The following is a 14,970-nucleotide window of genomic DNA, read 5'->3' on the forward strand; positions in this document are numbered from 1 at the left end:
TAGTCGGCCATCACTGGAAAGAGAGGCCCCTTGGTCTTGCAAACTTTATATGCCCCAGTACAGGGGAATGCCAGGGCCAAGAAGTGGGAGTGGGTGGGGCGGGGAGGGTATAGGAAACTTTTGGGATAGCATTTGAAATTTGAAATGTATATAAAGAAAATATCTAATAAAGTTTCCCTGCACCAAAAAAAAAGGAAAAAAGATAAAGAAAAGAAAAAAGAAATGTATCCACAGAGATACCCAAACTATATATTGCTATTTCTCAGAACAGAATGTCTATAAAGTAAGTAGTTTAAGTATATAAAAAAATAAGAACCCAAAACAGCATATTTTCTGACAACACAAAAACCTGTAGTTTAATAAATTTCACTATGTTAAATTTAATTTAAACTTATAAGAATGGTATCATATGTCACTGGTAGTCTTATCTCAGTCAATTATTAGAACAAATGATATCATTTTATAGTATATTTTTGCTTAAAAGATGTTCTAAAGTCAGTAATTCCTATTATCTGGTAGTCATTGTGTGATACACAGAGGGAAGTAAGTATTATCCACAGGGAGAAAGTCTGTGCAAGATCACTGCAGGCCACAGACTCAGAGAGGCTAAGTGTCAGGAGGGCTCCAGGCGGGAAGCATGGATCTCCCTGTGAAGGGAACTAGAATAGATTTTCCAGGTATCCTGGAAATAAATGGGGGTGGGAACAGGAGGGATCAAGTGGGGGAAGGGGGGGTGGAGGGAGAGGGTATAGAGAGACAACTTTCCAGTTGTAGGCATTTAGGGACTATATGGAAACCTAGTGTAGTGAAAACTTCCTGGTACTTATGAGGGAGGCCTAATAATGGAGGAAATGGGACTTGAACAAGCCATCTTCTGTAACTAGGCAAGGCTTCCAGTGGTGGGACTGGGACATCAACCAAGCCACAAAACCTTTGAATTATAACCTGTCCTGCCTGCAAGATGGATTGGGACAATGGTGGCTCAGAACTTGTGGGAATGGCTAACCAATGACTGATCTAACTTGAGGCCCAAGCTATGAGAGGGCATCTGTGCCTGACACTGCTTAGAGGGCCAGGAAATGGAAGCTGGATAGCCCAGAGACCTAAAAGTATACTGGCACCTGGCCTAGTTGTCATCCAACAGGCTTCCTTTTGCAGCTGATGGGAGCAGATGAAGAAAGCCACCGGGAAAGTCAAACACTGGGTGGAGCTTGAGGAACCCCATAGAAAAGGGGAAGAAGCATTGTAGGAGCAGAGAAGTTAGGACACCAGAAGAACATGGCCAACAGAATCAACTAAGCAAGGACCATAGTGGCTCACAGAAACTGAAGACAGAGCATGTATATATAGGTCTGCACTAGGTCCTCTGTATATACAGTGCAGTTGTTTAGCTGGGGGTTTCGTGGGAATTCTAACAGTGGGAATGGGGCTGTCTCTCACTTTTGCCTGCTCTTGGGACACCTTTCCTCCGACTGGATTGCCTTGTTTAGCCTTGATGTGAGGGTTTGTGCCTACTCTTATTGTATCTTATTATACTATGTATGGTTGATATCCCTGAGAGGCCTGCTCTTTTCTTTTTCTTTTTTTTTTTTTTCCCAGAGCTGAGGACCGAACCCAGGGCCTAGTGCTTGCTAGGCAAGCGCTCTACCACTGAGCTAAATCCCTGCTCTTTTCTGAAGGAAAATGGAGGAGCGGTGGATCTGGGGGAGAGGGAAGGTCAGGGGCTAGGAACTTGGAAGAGAGAAGGGAGAGGGGGCTGTGGTTGGCTGCATTGTATGAGAGAAGAATAAAGAACACAAAGAAAAAGAAAGAAGTTGTGTGCATAATATTCACAGGCATACATGCACATGGAGACAAAGAAGCTAATTTTCTCTTTCTTTTCCCATAGGGATATGTTTAATAATAAAGCTGTAGAGGCTGCAGAGATGCTCAGCTGTAAAGAGCATTGGCTGTTCTTCCAGAGGATCCAGGTTCAGTTCCCAGCATCCACATGGCAGCTCACAACGGTCTGTAACTCCAGTTTCATGGGATCACACAGACACACATGCACACAATGTGCACAAAATATAATAAAATAAAATTACATTTATAAAAAAATACAATTGTCATTTGCTATAGCAGAGTGTCTACAGACTCTTAATCTACTCTAATTAACATAGGGATACAGGGGAAACTTGATAGAAGACAATCCATATGACTTAGGTTAAGTTTCAACATACACGTTCTGAAATATTTTTGGAGCCTTGGTGCCTTAGAGATCATAATTCCACAAATATTCAAAAAACACACATGGGAAGAATCCTAAATCATGTAAAGTAGGAGCTCTCTTGCAGACGCCCCGAGTTTGGTTCCCAGCATCTATGTAGACTGCCTCCCAATAAATCACCTTAACTCAGGGGATCTGACCCCACAGATTCCTTATACACCTGCTCTCAAATACTATTACATTCCCCCACGCAACACACACAAGTTTAAAAAACAAACATTTTAAAAGAGAAAAAAAAAGCCGTAAAAACCTCTTTAGACCATGAAAACCATAGTAAGTCAGGCTGTCAGAACTGCAATTTGAGTGGCAGCCAAATTGAGAGCCAATGATACATGAAGGATTAAAAAGCTTATGAAGGGCAGGTGAGTGTGGCTCAGCAGGCACAGGTACTTGTCACCAAGCCTGGAAACCGGACTGGCAGGAAGAGAGAACTCACTCCCACACATATACCCATACAAGCTAAACAAATGCAAAGTAAATAAGTAACAAATAAACAAATGTTTAAAAAAGAGAATAAGAGGAAAATTGAAAGCTGATGCTGATGAGTGTGAACTTTTGGGATAAGAATGAGTGAGGGAGATAACGCTTTAACCAGATAAATCTAGAAGCTCAGGTGATGTAAACGTCATGTATAAAAGGATAGGAAAACAAAACTGTGCTGGTTTGAGTAGTTACAGCCTCCACAGATTTATGTGTTTAAATGCTTGGACACAGGGAGTGGCACATAGGGTGTGGCCTTATTGGAGGAGGTGTGGCCTCGGTGGAGGAAGTTTATCATTGTGTGTCACATATACTCAAGGTATGCCACTGTGGTACACAGTCTCCTTCTGCTGCCTTTGGATCTAGATGTAGAATTCTCAGCTCCTTCTTCACTGCCATGCCTGCCTGGACACTGCCATGATTCCCACCATGATGATAATGGACTAAACCTCTGAACCTGTAAGCCAGTTCCAATTAAATGTTGTCTTTTACAAGAGTTGCCTTGGTCATAGTATCTCTTCACAACAATGGAAACCCTAAGATAAAACTTACAGGAAACAAAAATTAAACACTCATTGCTGTGTTATGAAAATATACCTAATATGTTTAGTTCTTATTGAGATTTTACTGTGTTTTGCCTCTGCCTCTCAAGTGTTGGAACTAAAGGCATGCACCATCACACCTGGCTTTATCAATTTTTACCACATTGCCATGTGTGAAATAAAAACAAAAAAAGATTTTACATCTGGCATGGCTTATATTGCTATGTCTATTTAACAAATAAACTAGTAGTATATTTAAAGTTTAATAAACAGTATAACTAATAGAAATAAATTTCAGATGTGTTCTGTAAGGGGTCCTTCTGTGGTTGCAGATCTTAACCCAGTTATCCAGTAGCTTAATATAAAAATATAATTTCTAAATGTAAATTAAATATAAAAATAAGATAAGTCAAGGCGCCATTACTTCTTTTGGTTTCTAGTAACGAAGTGTAAGTTGGTTTCTAGTCACACTTATACCTACCTTAGGCCTGTACGTTTTAGTAACAAGCTAATACTCAGCCAACCCAAAGGGCCAACTTGTCACATCAGCCCCAAAGAAGAGCCATGCCTCTTCCCTCTGTGACAGCCACCAGAAGATGCTTTTGCTCTGCTTTCTGCTTCCTTTAGAGAACTTGTGCTCTGCAGTGGGTAGGTCTCAGAACTTGTTCTCAGTGCTGCCTGATTTACACATTTGCTAGTAGCTTAAATAAGCACTGTTAAGCCCAACTTGTCCCGAGCCTTCTCTCTTTTTTTTTTAAATTAATTTATTTTTTACACTCCACATTCCATTCCCCAACCCCCCCCCAGCCCCTTCCCGATCCACCCTTCACACACACACACACACACACACACACACACACACACACACACACACACACACACCGCCGTCTCCACGTGGATGCCCCCACCCCCCACCCCACCTGGCTTCTAAACTCCCTGGGGCCTCCAGTCTCTTGAGAGTTAGGTGCATCATCTCTGAATGAACACAGACCCAGAAGTCCTCTACTGTATGTGTGTTGGGGGCCTTCTATCAGCTGGTGTATGCTATCTGTTTGGTGGTCCAGTGTCTGAGAGATCTTGGGAGTCCAGATAAATTGAGACTGCTAGTTCTCCTACAGGGTAACCCTTCTTCTCAGCTTCTTTTAGCCTTCCCTAATTCAACAACAGGGGTCAGCAGCTTCTGCCCATTGGTTGGGTGCAAATATATGCATCTGACTCTTTCAGCTGCTTGTTGGGTCTTCTGGAGGGCAGTCATGCTAGGTCCCTTTTTGTGAGTGCTCCATAGCCTCAGTAATAGTGTCAGGCCTTGGGACCTCCCCTTGAGCTGGATCCCAATTTGGGCCTGTCGCTGGACCTTCTTTTCCTGAGGCTCCTCTCCATTTCCATCCCTGTAATTCTTTCAGACAGTTTTAGATTAGCTGGTAGGATAATTTCACAGAGCTTTGGCCATTGTACCCCTTTTGCAGGAGAAACTTACTAACACCAAAACTACTGCATTGTAGGGCCAGCTACAGAGGTGACAATACTCATTTAAAGAGACCTAGCCACCCCCATAATCTGTAGGTTATCATAAATGATGCAAATGTCTGCTTAGTTTTAAACATTATTTATAGAACGCTCCCTATCCCGAAAACCCAGACCTATATGTTTAAATGAAGTAGTTGGAATTACATACTCAGAAGGATAAGTCAATTTTCTATAAGACTCAGAGAGCAGATCTTGGAATGTGAGATTGGCATACATAAGACTAGCGAAAAATATGTCAACTATTCATACTCATTGAGAAGCTATTAAGTACAAGATGATGCATTTGACCCTTAGGCCCTACTCTCAGTATTGTACATACAAAAAGAGAGAGTTAAGGGAAGGAAGCATCACTCAGTGTCACACAGTAACCAATTATTAGTGGCTACTGACAATACTGCATTTGACCTCCAGGTCCAGAATCCTCCATACTAAACCACACCTAGACAGGCTTTGCTCAGGGATAGCAGGCTCATCTAAAAATAGCAAGAACATATGAGGACAAGTCAGGTGAATGAGAGAATTCTAGAGAAGGATATTTTCCTTTCTCAGCTGATGTGTGTGAATCAAGAAGCACAACTTTAAACTCATGCTGAGCAGGGGAACAAGGCTGTTCCGTTGCCTTTAAGACTGTAATCACTTGGAGTGCTGCAATGTTGCTTTGTAACATTATGCATGCAGATGTAAAATAGCAATAGATATTCCACTTACGGTTCTTTATTTTTTATTTGTCACTAGCTGTCCACGTTTTTGGTTTTGTGCGTGTGTGTGTGTGTGTGTGTGTGTGTGTGCATGGCTAAGACAGACACACTTTGGGTTCTTCATTGACTCCTCTATAGGTATCTCTGTGGGTAGGTAAAAGTATACATCTTCTGGCTAAAATATTTTACTTTTTTTTTTTACCGTTTCACAATGAAGTGGATGTTGTGAAGAAAGTCTTTGATTTTGCAGATTTAATATAGTCACAATGTGTATCTGTTCATGTTTATGTGAGTGCGTTTCAGTACTCATGGGTACTCTCATGGGTGGTCTGTGCCAACTTTGGATACTATTCCACAGGAGCTGTCCACGTTTTTGGTTTTGTGTGTGTGTGTGTGTGTTTAAAGGACCCAAGGATTACAAATCTGGCTGGGCTGGTTGGCTAGTGAGACCCAGGGATCCATCTGGCTCTGTCTCCCCAAGCCTGGGATTATAAGTACCAGTCACTACCTCCAGCTTTTTACATGGGAACTAGGGATCAAATACAGGTCTTCATGCTAGGACATTCAACACTTTAATGATTGAGCTCAGCCCACTGCTCTTGTCACAACAGTGAGCATGTGTACATGATACATATGTGTGTGTGTGTGTGTGTGTATGTGTGTGTGTATTATTTTTCATATATGCACCTCTAGGCTCACATGCGATGTTTGAGACAGGAGCTCTTGGATTGGACAACACTAGCTGGTTAGTGGGTTCCAAGATCTTCCTGTCTTTGCCTTCACAGGGTTAGGATTACAGGTATGTTCCCCTACTGATTGTGGGGTAAAGAGGATCTAATCTCTGGTGCTCACATTTGAACATAAAGTAATTTATCAACCAACCCATATCCCCAGCTCATCACTGTAAATTTAAGAGCTTCTCATGTGTCAAATGTATATAATAAATATATTTCTATAAATTATGTTTTAAATTATAAATTTGGAATACAAATATTGTTCTACCAATTAAGTGTGACACAGAAAGGCAAACTTATACTCCACATAGGATATAGCTACTGTAACACTTACATTTATTCATGTGTAAACACATACAGGAACTCTATGCTAATTTATTGAATGGTCAAAGCCACACCTCGAGTCATACTAAGAAATGATTTAATAGATGAAAAATTTTCTGATTTATTCCACAAGAAGCCTTCTCACCTCTACTTATCTTTAACAATCAATAAGACAAGAAAAGTTTGTCTCTAGTATTACTTTTAATAATGCAAGGTCAAATTTAATTTGCATCCTATCATTGATAAACAACAACTCCCAAAATCATAAGCATAAAGACGGTAGAAGCAGTGCTTCTGGTAAGACGTGTCTATGTCTGAGTAACAAGTCAAGAAGCAGAAAATCTAGATGAATGCTGGATGGACAGACACACAAGGTGATGTAATAGGGTGCCCTAAGAAGCACAGGCAAGAATGTGTGACTTTGCCAGTGACAATAAAGAAGAACAGATAAAGGAAGAGGGAAAAGATGAAGGGTCAGAGGGAGGGAGAAAGAAAATAGAAAATGGAGAAATAGGTGGAAAGGAGATAAAAAATAAAAGGGGCTGGGAGAGAAGAATAATGTGGAGGAAAGTTAGAAATTAAACTAAAGAAAAATACAGTGGAAACAAATGATTAAGATGAAAAAGTGTTAAAACCCCAAAGATGCTAATGTAACCTGACTTTCAAATGAAAGTCTGAACACTCACTAGGAATAAGAAATTATGGCTCAGAGGTAGAGTGACTGTATTATTGCTCCTAAAAATTAGATTGATTAAAATGATCAAAAGTCAAATCCACTGAGAACTTCAAACTTTTATATACTTTTAGAAGATTGAATACGATATTTTTTAAACAAAAAAATCTAGAAAACTAATTCTAGGCCAGTATATCCTAAAGCTAAAATTTCAAAATAGATGCCTCATGAAAGCAAGTTCATAGATACACTTAAGGGATGACTGGAAATTTAACAGAACAGGAGACAGCTGGTCTGACACTATCACCTACAAATGCTTCCCCAGGGTGCCTTGGCTTCAAAAGTTTAGACATCTGCTTCTTAAGGGAACCTCATCAAAGCAGTCCTAAGGACTATCTTGGCTAATAATATGTTCAGAAAAATAACTGAGATACCAGAGTGGATAGCCACAAGTTTTGGTACAACTAAATGTGTAATTAGTTGGAAAAAAAGCTTTACACTTACTCATACCACTGTTTATTGTGTTTTCGGTAAAGCAAGGTATCCAAGGCAACAGCATTGACATCCAGAGCTCCTGGGGAGGGCCACTGCTTGGTGAGGTGGGCAGTTAACTCTTGTCTTGATCTTAAATCATTATTCTTTAGTACAGTCCTGTGAATATTAAGATGGTGAGTGCTTTTGCTTTTACTCTTTTTTTTTTCCTCAATGGCAGAGGAACCTAACTGGTATGTAGGCCCCAAAGTAATTGTTTACAAATAGTATGTCACTAAGCTGAGCTGAACCACTGGAGCACCACAGGGCAGGGCTGGCTGGGACTCTGCTGCTTCATCTTCTACAGCACATGCTCTTTAGACTTTCTCTGCTGGCTAGGATCAATTACTACTACTGTAAATTAGACTTTCTGTCTTCTCCACTGAGGTGTTAACTCTTTAGTAGAAGAACTAAAGGGTCCAACATCACTGTAAACCTAAACCAAAAGCAATGGCATCCTAGCTAAAACAGGTTCCATGTCTATGATCTCCTGGTTTGAAAACTCAGAATTATTGAAAATAATTTAACTCAAGTAAAAAGATCAGTTAAAGCAATTTAAAAACTATAAATATATGAAATTTTAAAATTCATGCAATGCATTTAAAATTTTTTTTTTTTTTTTTTTTTTTTGGTTTTTCGAGACAGGGTTTCTCTGTGTAGCCCTGGCTGTCCTGGAACTCACTTTATAGACCAGGCTGGCCTCGAACTCAGAAATCCGCCTGCCTCTGCCTCCCAAGTGCTGAGATCAAAGGCACGTGCCACCACGCCCAGCTAAATAATATTTTTATTTTAAAAAATTTCCTCTATTTATTTTCCCTTTTAATTGTAAACATTTTAACTATGTCTGTGAGTGTGTCTGTGTGTGGTATGTATGTGTGTGCTGTGTATACATAGATACTTTGGAGGCCAGAGGAGGGTGTCAGGTCCCCTGGAGCCACCTTAGATGGCAGGAACTAGAGTCAGGTCCTCTACCAAAGCAGTCCATGCTGCCTTCATCTGCCAAGTTATCTTTCCAGACCTACTAAACTGCTTTTGTCAGAAATGACTATTAATAAAGTTTCATAAAAATAATTAAATCAAGTATCAACTGTACTAGATGCTATAATCAAATGGCAATCTTTCGCCAAGTTTTTCTTATAAGAATGTTAGTTGATAAGAACAACTGGCAACAGAATTAAAATTTTGCCAAAATTTTAATTTTCATGAAGCAACTGATTTTTGTCACAAGACTAATTCAACATCTGAACTGATTAAAGAAAATTTAAAAGCAAAGGTACTATATCTCTCAAAACCTTATAAGTCATGTATTCAACATGCATTCTCAAACAGAAGCCTATGAGCTTACTGTGTACTAAGATTCTGGGTCATCATGTCAGGAGTAGGGAAGCGATAGATACCTATTACCAACCTCCTCAGCCCACAGCCCCGTTCTGGATGCAAGAGAAGGGAGTGAGTCAGTAGTTGGCAGCACAATCCTACACTACAGACAATCGCTAGCATAAGCTCTGACTATTAATAGTGGGTCTACACAATAACTGTGTTTACATGTCTTAGTAGGCTATGGAATAGTTCTGATTTTACATTGTATTTAATAACTGTCTGCTAAAGTATGCGTTTTACTATATACACAGAGAAATATCATCTAGTACACATACTAGATTTTGTCTCATAATGTTATACTAAGAAGCCAGGGAGAATGACTCTTACTAAGATACTTTTTTTACTGGACAGTTGACACAATTCCTTTCACAGGAAAAAGACATAAAACTCATTTAAAAGACTTTCAAGGTGTCTTAACATTGTCTACTTTATTGAAAACAAAACTTTACAGAAAATCTAAGATTGTTAGAAAAAGAAGAAATGAGGATTATCAGCATGATAATCTACCACAATACACTGCCATTATTTTGGGTTTTCATAGTAAATTTTTCTATATTACATATTCCCTCCCTAGGAGGTTTCTAGTGTATATCAATGGAAAACTCAGCTTCAAAGCTATGAGGAGATGTCAGGCAACATTCATTCCCATCAGGGTTTGAGAACTACAACTGTGCATCTGTGAATAACTTGCACTGGCAGACTCTGCTAAGAATGGGTACCAGCACTTTTTTCTTTCTTTCTTTCTTTCTTTCTTTCTTTCTTTCTTTCTTTCTTTCTTTCTTTCTTTCTTTCTTTCTTTCTTTCTTTCTTTCTTTCTTTCTTTCTTTCTTTCTTTCTTTCTTTTTTTTTTTTTTTCTTTCTTTCTTTCTTTCTTTCTTTCTTTTCTCTCTCTCTCTCTCTCTCTCTCTCTCTCTCTCTCTCTCTCTCTCTCTCTCTATCTATCTATCTACAAACAGGGTTTTTCTTTGTACTGTCCAAACCTTTTTTCTTTACTGTCCTATAACTCACTCTGTAGACTAGGCTGGCTTTGAACGCACACAGATCTGCCTGTCTCTGGCTCCAAGTGAGGGATTAAAGGCACACACTACCACTGTCCGCTACAATTTCTAATTTAAAAGAACTGGTTTCACAAAGGTTACATCATAACAGTTGTCCACAGAAAACTTTTGCCTAAAACTACATTATGGTATTATCTTAAATAAGCTTATTAATTTAGTGTATTGCATTGGATATGAGGATAATTTATAGGTGTTGGTTCTCTCCTTCCACCTTGCGCATTATGAGAAATGAACTAAGGTTTAGTAGCAAGTACCTTTACCAACTGAGCCATCTCCCTGGCCTCAGTGTTACCTTTAGATTTTTGTCCTTAGAAATCCTAATTATACTGTTTCTACTGACAGCTGATTGGTTCTTTGAAATGAGCTAGGTTTTCTCTCTTGGGTTCACCACAGAACAGGCAAATGAGTTATGTTAAATTAAAAATTCCATTCTATATTTTAGAATCTTGACAAGCTAATCTGAGTGACAAATATGCAGGCCTATTTGTCTACTCAAGCACTGGGGCCTGACCAAGGTCAGCAGAGAACTTCTCACAGTCACTAGTATTTCTCTACTCTATTGTCCTGCAAACTGCAGGCAGCTTTCCAGTAAACTCTACTGTAACCAAGAATTAACTGCCAGCTGCCTTGAAACTAGACAATCCCATTATTTACCTTTAAAATGATAGCAAGTTTATAGTAAGACCTATTCAAAGTGATTCACCTAAGGTTAGCGAAGCAAGAACATTTTTCTTTCCTTTTTGAATTTTTCCCATGTTATCCTTCATATATTACATATATTACATCCTTCATATATTACATCCTAACTGCAGTGTCCCCTCACCTCCCCTTTCACTTCTCTCAGAAAAGAGTAAGCCTTCCAGGGACTTCAACAAAATACAGCATAACAAGCTACAATAAGACCAGGTCATATTCTCACATCAAGGCTGGATGAGGCAACCCAGTAGGAGGAACAGGGTCCCAGAGGCAGACAAAAGAGTCAGAGACAACCCCTGCTACCACTATTAGGAATCCCACAAGAACACTTAGCAACACAATCATAACACATATGCAGCAGACCAAGGTCAGATGTGTACAAGTTCCCTGACCTCTGTGAGCACACTTGAGTCCTGGTCAGTTGATTCTGTGAGCCATGAAGAACATTTTTCTTATTTGTGCCTAGCCTCAAAGTGACTTTACCTTAAATTATCAAATAACTGTTAAACCAGTGACTAAAGATAAATATTCAACATTTCACAATTTTCTTAAAACTCTAATAAGTGTTGAAATTAGACCAATGGATGGTGTGAAGTCCAGCCTTAATGGATATATCTACAATGCAACTACTGTACCTAAGGCTCAACCACAAAATGTGGCAGACAGATTCTAGAGTCAGAGGACCAAAAGTCGGTGAGACTGAGTCTCCTACAAATATCTGCCTGAAGAAGATCTGAACCATAAATAGACATGCTAACACAGAAGGACGGAAGTCTCATGAAGTCTAACACATAGACAAAGAAATATAGGAAACTAACGATTGCTGAGATGAGACCCCCTACCCCTAACTGTTTATTGCAGAAAGGAACATTGGTTGCCAGGAGTCCAGATCAGTGCCTAGCCCAATTGTCATCAGAGATGTCTCTTCCTATAGCTGATGGGAGGAGATGCAGAGACCCACAAACCAAACATTAGGTAGGGAGACAGCCCAAATTAGAGATCTCCATCAGGTCTCTCCTCTTGGACCTCAGAGAACCCTGCAGAAGAAGGGAAGGAAGAATGCTAGGAGACAGAGTGGTCAAGAACACCAGGAGAATACAGCTCACTGCATTAATTATGAAAGGCTTATGGAGGCTCACAGAGCCCAGCACAACCATGGTAGAGAGAATGGAATGTAGCCTAGTGCCCCTTTTGTCTACCTAAGCTGAGTTCACACAGCTCAGCAGCGAAGCAGAATGCGGACCCACAGTTATGTGGTTTTCTTGTGGGACTTCTAACAGTGCGAGTGGGGTGTGTCTCTGACCCTTCTGCCTGGTCTTGGGGCCTTTTCTTCTTACTGGGTTGCCTCATCTAGCCTTGATAAGAGGGTTTGTGTCTGGTCTTATTGCATCTTGTTATGCTTTTTTCAGCAGACATCCCTAGGAGGTCTGCTCTTCTCTGAAGGGAAAGAGAGAACAGGTGATCTGGGAGGGAGGGAGGGAGGGAACTGGAAGGAGGGAAAACTGATTGAGATGTATTAAAAAAAACTATAGTCCCTGAAATCATATATACACAAACAATAAAAATAGGAGAAACCCAGTAACACCTGTGTTACAATGCCCAGCTATTCTGCTTTCTGTCTGTGATCTTTACTACTTTAATTGTTTTGGTGTTATATGACAGAAATGCTCATAATGTCTGAGCATTTTGTAGTTCTCATAAGTAATTTAGTGATGTATGTAGTATAAGACAATAATGTAACTTATAGTACATATATTAAGAAATGTTAAACATAAAAGCAAGAGGAATGGAAAAGGTTTCAATAAGATTCTTAACCCATGTGGAAATAAGCATTACATATGTCTTCTATCTCTTAGTATCCCACTTTTGAGTTTTACATCGATGTATTTAAATGTTTTACTTTCTCCTGGTTGCCTTTATCTTATCAGAAAAAAAAACAAAAGAAACTCCAGTATCCAGGTTTGATGCAGGCTTCATGACTATGGACTATGGGTGACGGCCCTCAGCATTACGAAGGAAATGTTCACACTCTCTCTATAGCTGTAAAAACAGACTATTCTGGATCTTAATTCTCAGTAGCATTATGTAATGAGAATTCTCCTGTAAGAATGACATCACTCTCCTGCTCTTTGTCTTCTAAAGTAGTCTTATGCAAAGGAATCTTGTGAGGCAGCTTAAAACAATCTGGAGGATACAGCTCTATTCTTTCAAGGTAAATCTGAAACTTCTAAACTCAAGGAAACAGTCAACTCTTATCAATCAAAAACGGTCCACTTTTATCAATGGATATATTTTTAAATATTTATTTTATGTGGATGGATGTTTAGTTTGCATGTGTGCCTCTGTACCACATCTGTGCCTATTGCTTATGGAGGCTAGAAAAAAAAAACATCAGATCATCTGGAATTGATGTTATACATTATAGACAGTTGTGAGCCACCATGTAGATGCTGGGAATTGAACCTGGGTACCTAGAAAGAGTAGCCAGTACTCTTAACCACTGAGCCATCTGTACAGCTTTAGACACTTTTTATTTGTTGCTTTATTGTTTTTGTTAAAATATTTTTAAAGGTATTAGGAATAACTGTAAGGTTCCTTTGAAAAAACAAAAGGATCAATAACACAGATTTATTTTACTATTCTAAAACTATAACACAGATGAATTATTTTTCAATCTAAAATATGGGATTCTTCATTTAAATTATCAAAGGTCAAATAAACTTATTAAAGTTTAATTCTTTAATAAAATATTTTTAATAAAGTAAACCTAACTTTTATTGTATTTACATTTAATTTCCAAAGACAAAGGCTTGCTATATAATAGCCCAGAATGGGTTCAGCCACATGATGCTTCTCCTTTGCTTCTCAGTGCTGAGATTATAGGCTCATGCAATGGGTTCAGCTCATCAAAACTGATTTTATTATGAAAATAGTTAGATGAGCTACAAGTATTACTTAAGAAGAAAAATGCAATTACCTTGTTAACCTTTTAATTATAAAAGAATACCCAGCCATCTGTATTACTTGGGTCTTGCTATTTTCATCCAGTCTAACAGAAGCTAGGGTAATACGGAATGTGCTCTCTATTGACGAGCTACAAATGCTCTCTGCATTATTAGAAGTAATAGGCACCATGACTGGACATAATTATTTTTATCAATATGCAAACTCCTAGAGAATACAGTGAGTTGTTTGTTTATTAATAGGATTTCTTACTTTTAAAAGCCATTGCCTGCCAGGTGTGGTGGTACACATCTTTGCTCAGCACTCTTGAGGCAGAGGCAGGAGCATCTCTTGGAGTTCTGGGCCAGCCTGGTCTACACAGTGAATCCCAAGATTCCAAGACAGCTAAGGATTAACAGTGAGACTCTCTTTCAAAACAAACACAGACAGACAAACAAAAAACAAATAAAAAACCAAAAAAAAAAACCAACCCCCCAACAACAAATAAATAAGTAAAATAAAAGCTATTTGTCATGTTTATTTGGCTTTAGATTTTTTTTTGATTCAAACTTTCTTATTGAAGCAGTAACATTATATATATAGTTATATATAATATAATAATAATTAATTATTATAATAATTAATAATAAAATAATATAATATAGGCTATTATATATAATATGTGTATATATATGTATATATGTTTGTATAATATGTACATATATATATATAGGCTATTAACCATTCCCTGTGGCAAATTTTCCAATGATATCGCTTCATTGGTTATTTAAAATTACAAGCAAACAAGCTAATTGCAAACCTTTTACAATCATCAGGATGCAAAGGAAGATTGTATTAAAACAATATTCAACATTTATAATAATTCTGTATGCATTTCCTGGGATGACTGCTGGAATAGGCAGGCCAAATTACAAGTTCCATCGCCTCACTAACCTTTCATAACCCTTAAATTTGAACTTTGTTTTGAACAAACCTGGATAAAGCTGTAGTAATGTTTTGGATTTAACATAATTCCCAGGTCCCTGGAGGCAAGGGCCCAAAAAGCTTCCTTGGGCAGGGTTTGCAAAACAAAAGGGATGCCTCAACAAACCTCCACT

The 14,970-nt window shown here is 38.7% G+C and overlaps 1 protein-coding gene across 4 annotated transcripts in view; it reads right to left on the reverse strand.

The window, feature by feature from the left end:
* The window catches only part of Rundc3b (RUN domain containing 3B), a 121,075-nt gene that overhangs the window by 14,121 nt on the left and 91,984 nt on the right, over nucleotides 1–14,970 (reverse strand). For 3 of the 4 annotated variants that reach the window (XM_029477073.1, XM_021163318.2, XM_029477075.1), the window contains one exon: nucleotides 7,749–7,895. The exons of the other annotated variant lie outside the window; for it this stretch is intronic. In XM_029477073.1, the coding sequence (XP_029332933.1) occupies nucleotides 7,749–7,895 (147 nt within the window). The remainder of the gene's footprint in view (nucleotides 1–7,748; nucleotides 7,896–14,970) is intronic. 4 annotated transcript variants of the gene reach the window in all.

Source organism: Mus caroli, chromosome 5 (genome assembly GCF_900094665.2).
Source record: "Mus caroli chromosome 5, CAROLI_EIJ_v1.1, whole genome shotgun sequence".
Classification (NCBI taxonomy): Eukaryota; Metazoa; Chordata; class Mammalia; order Rodentia; family Muridae; genus Mus; species Mus caroli.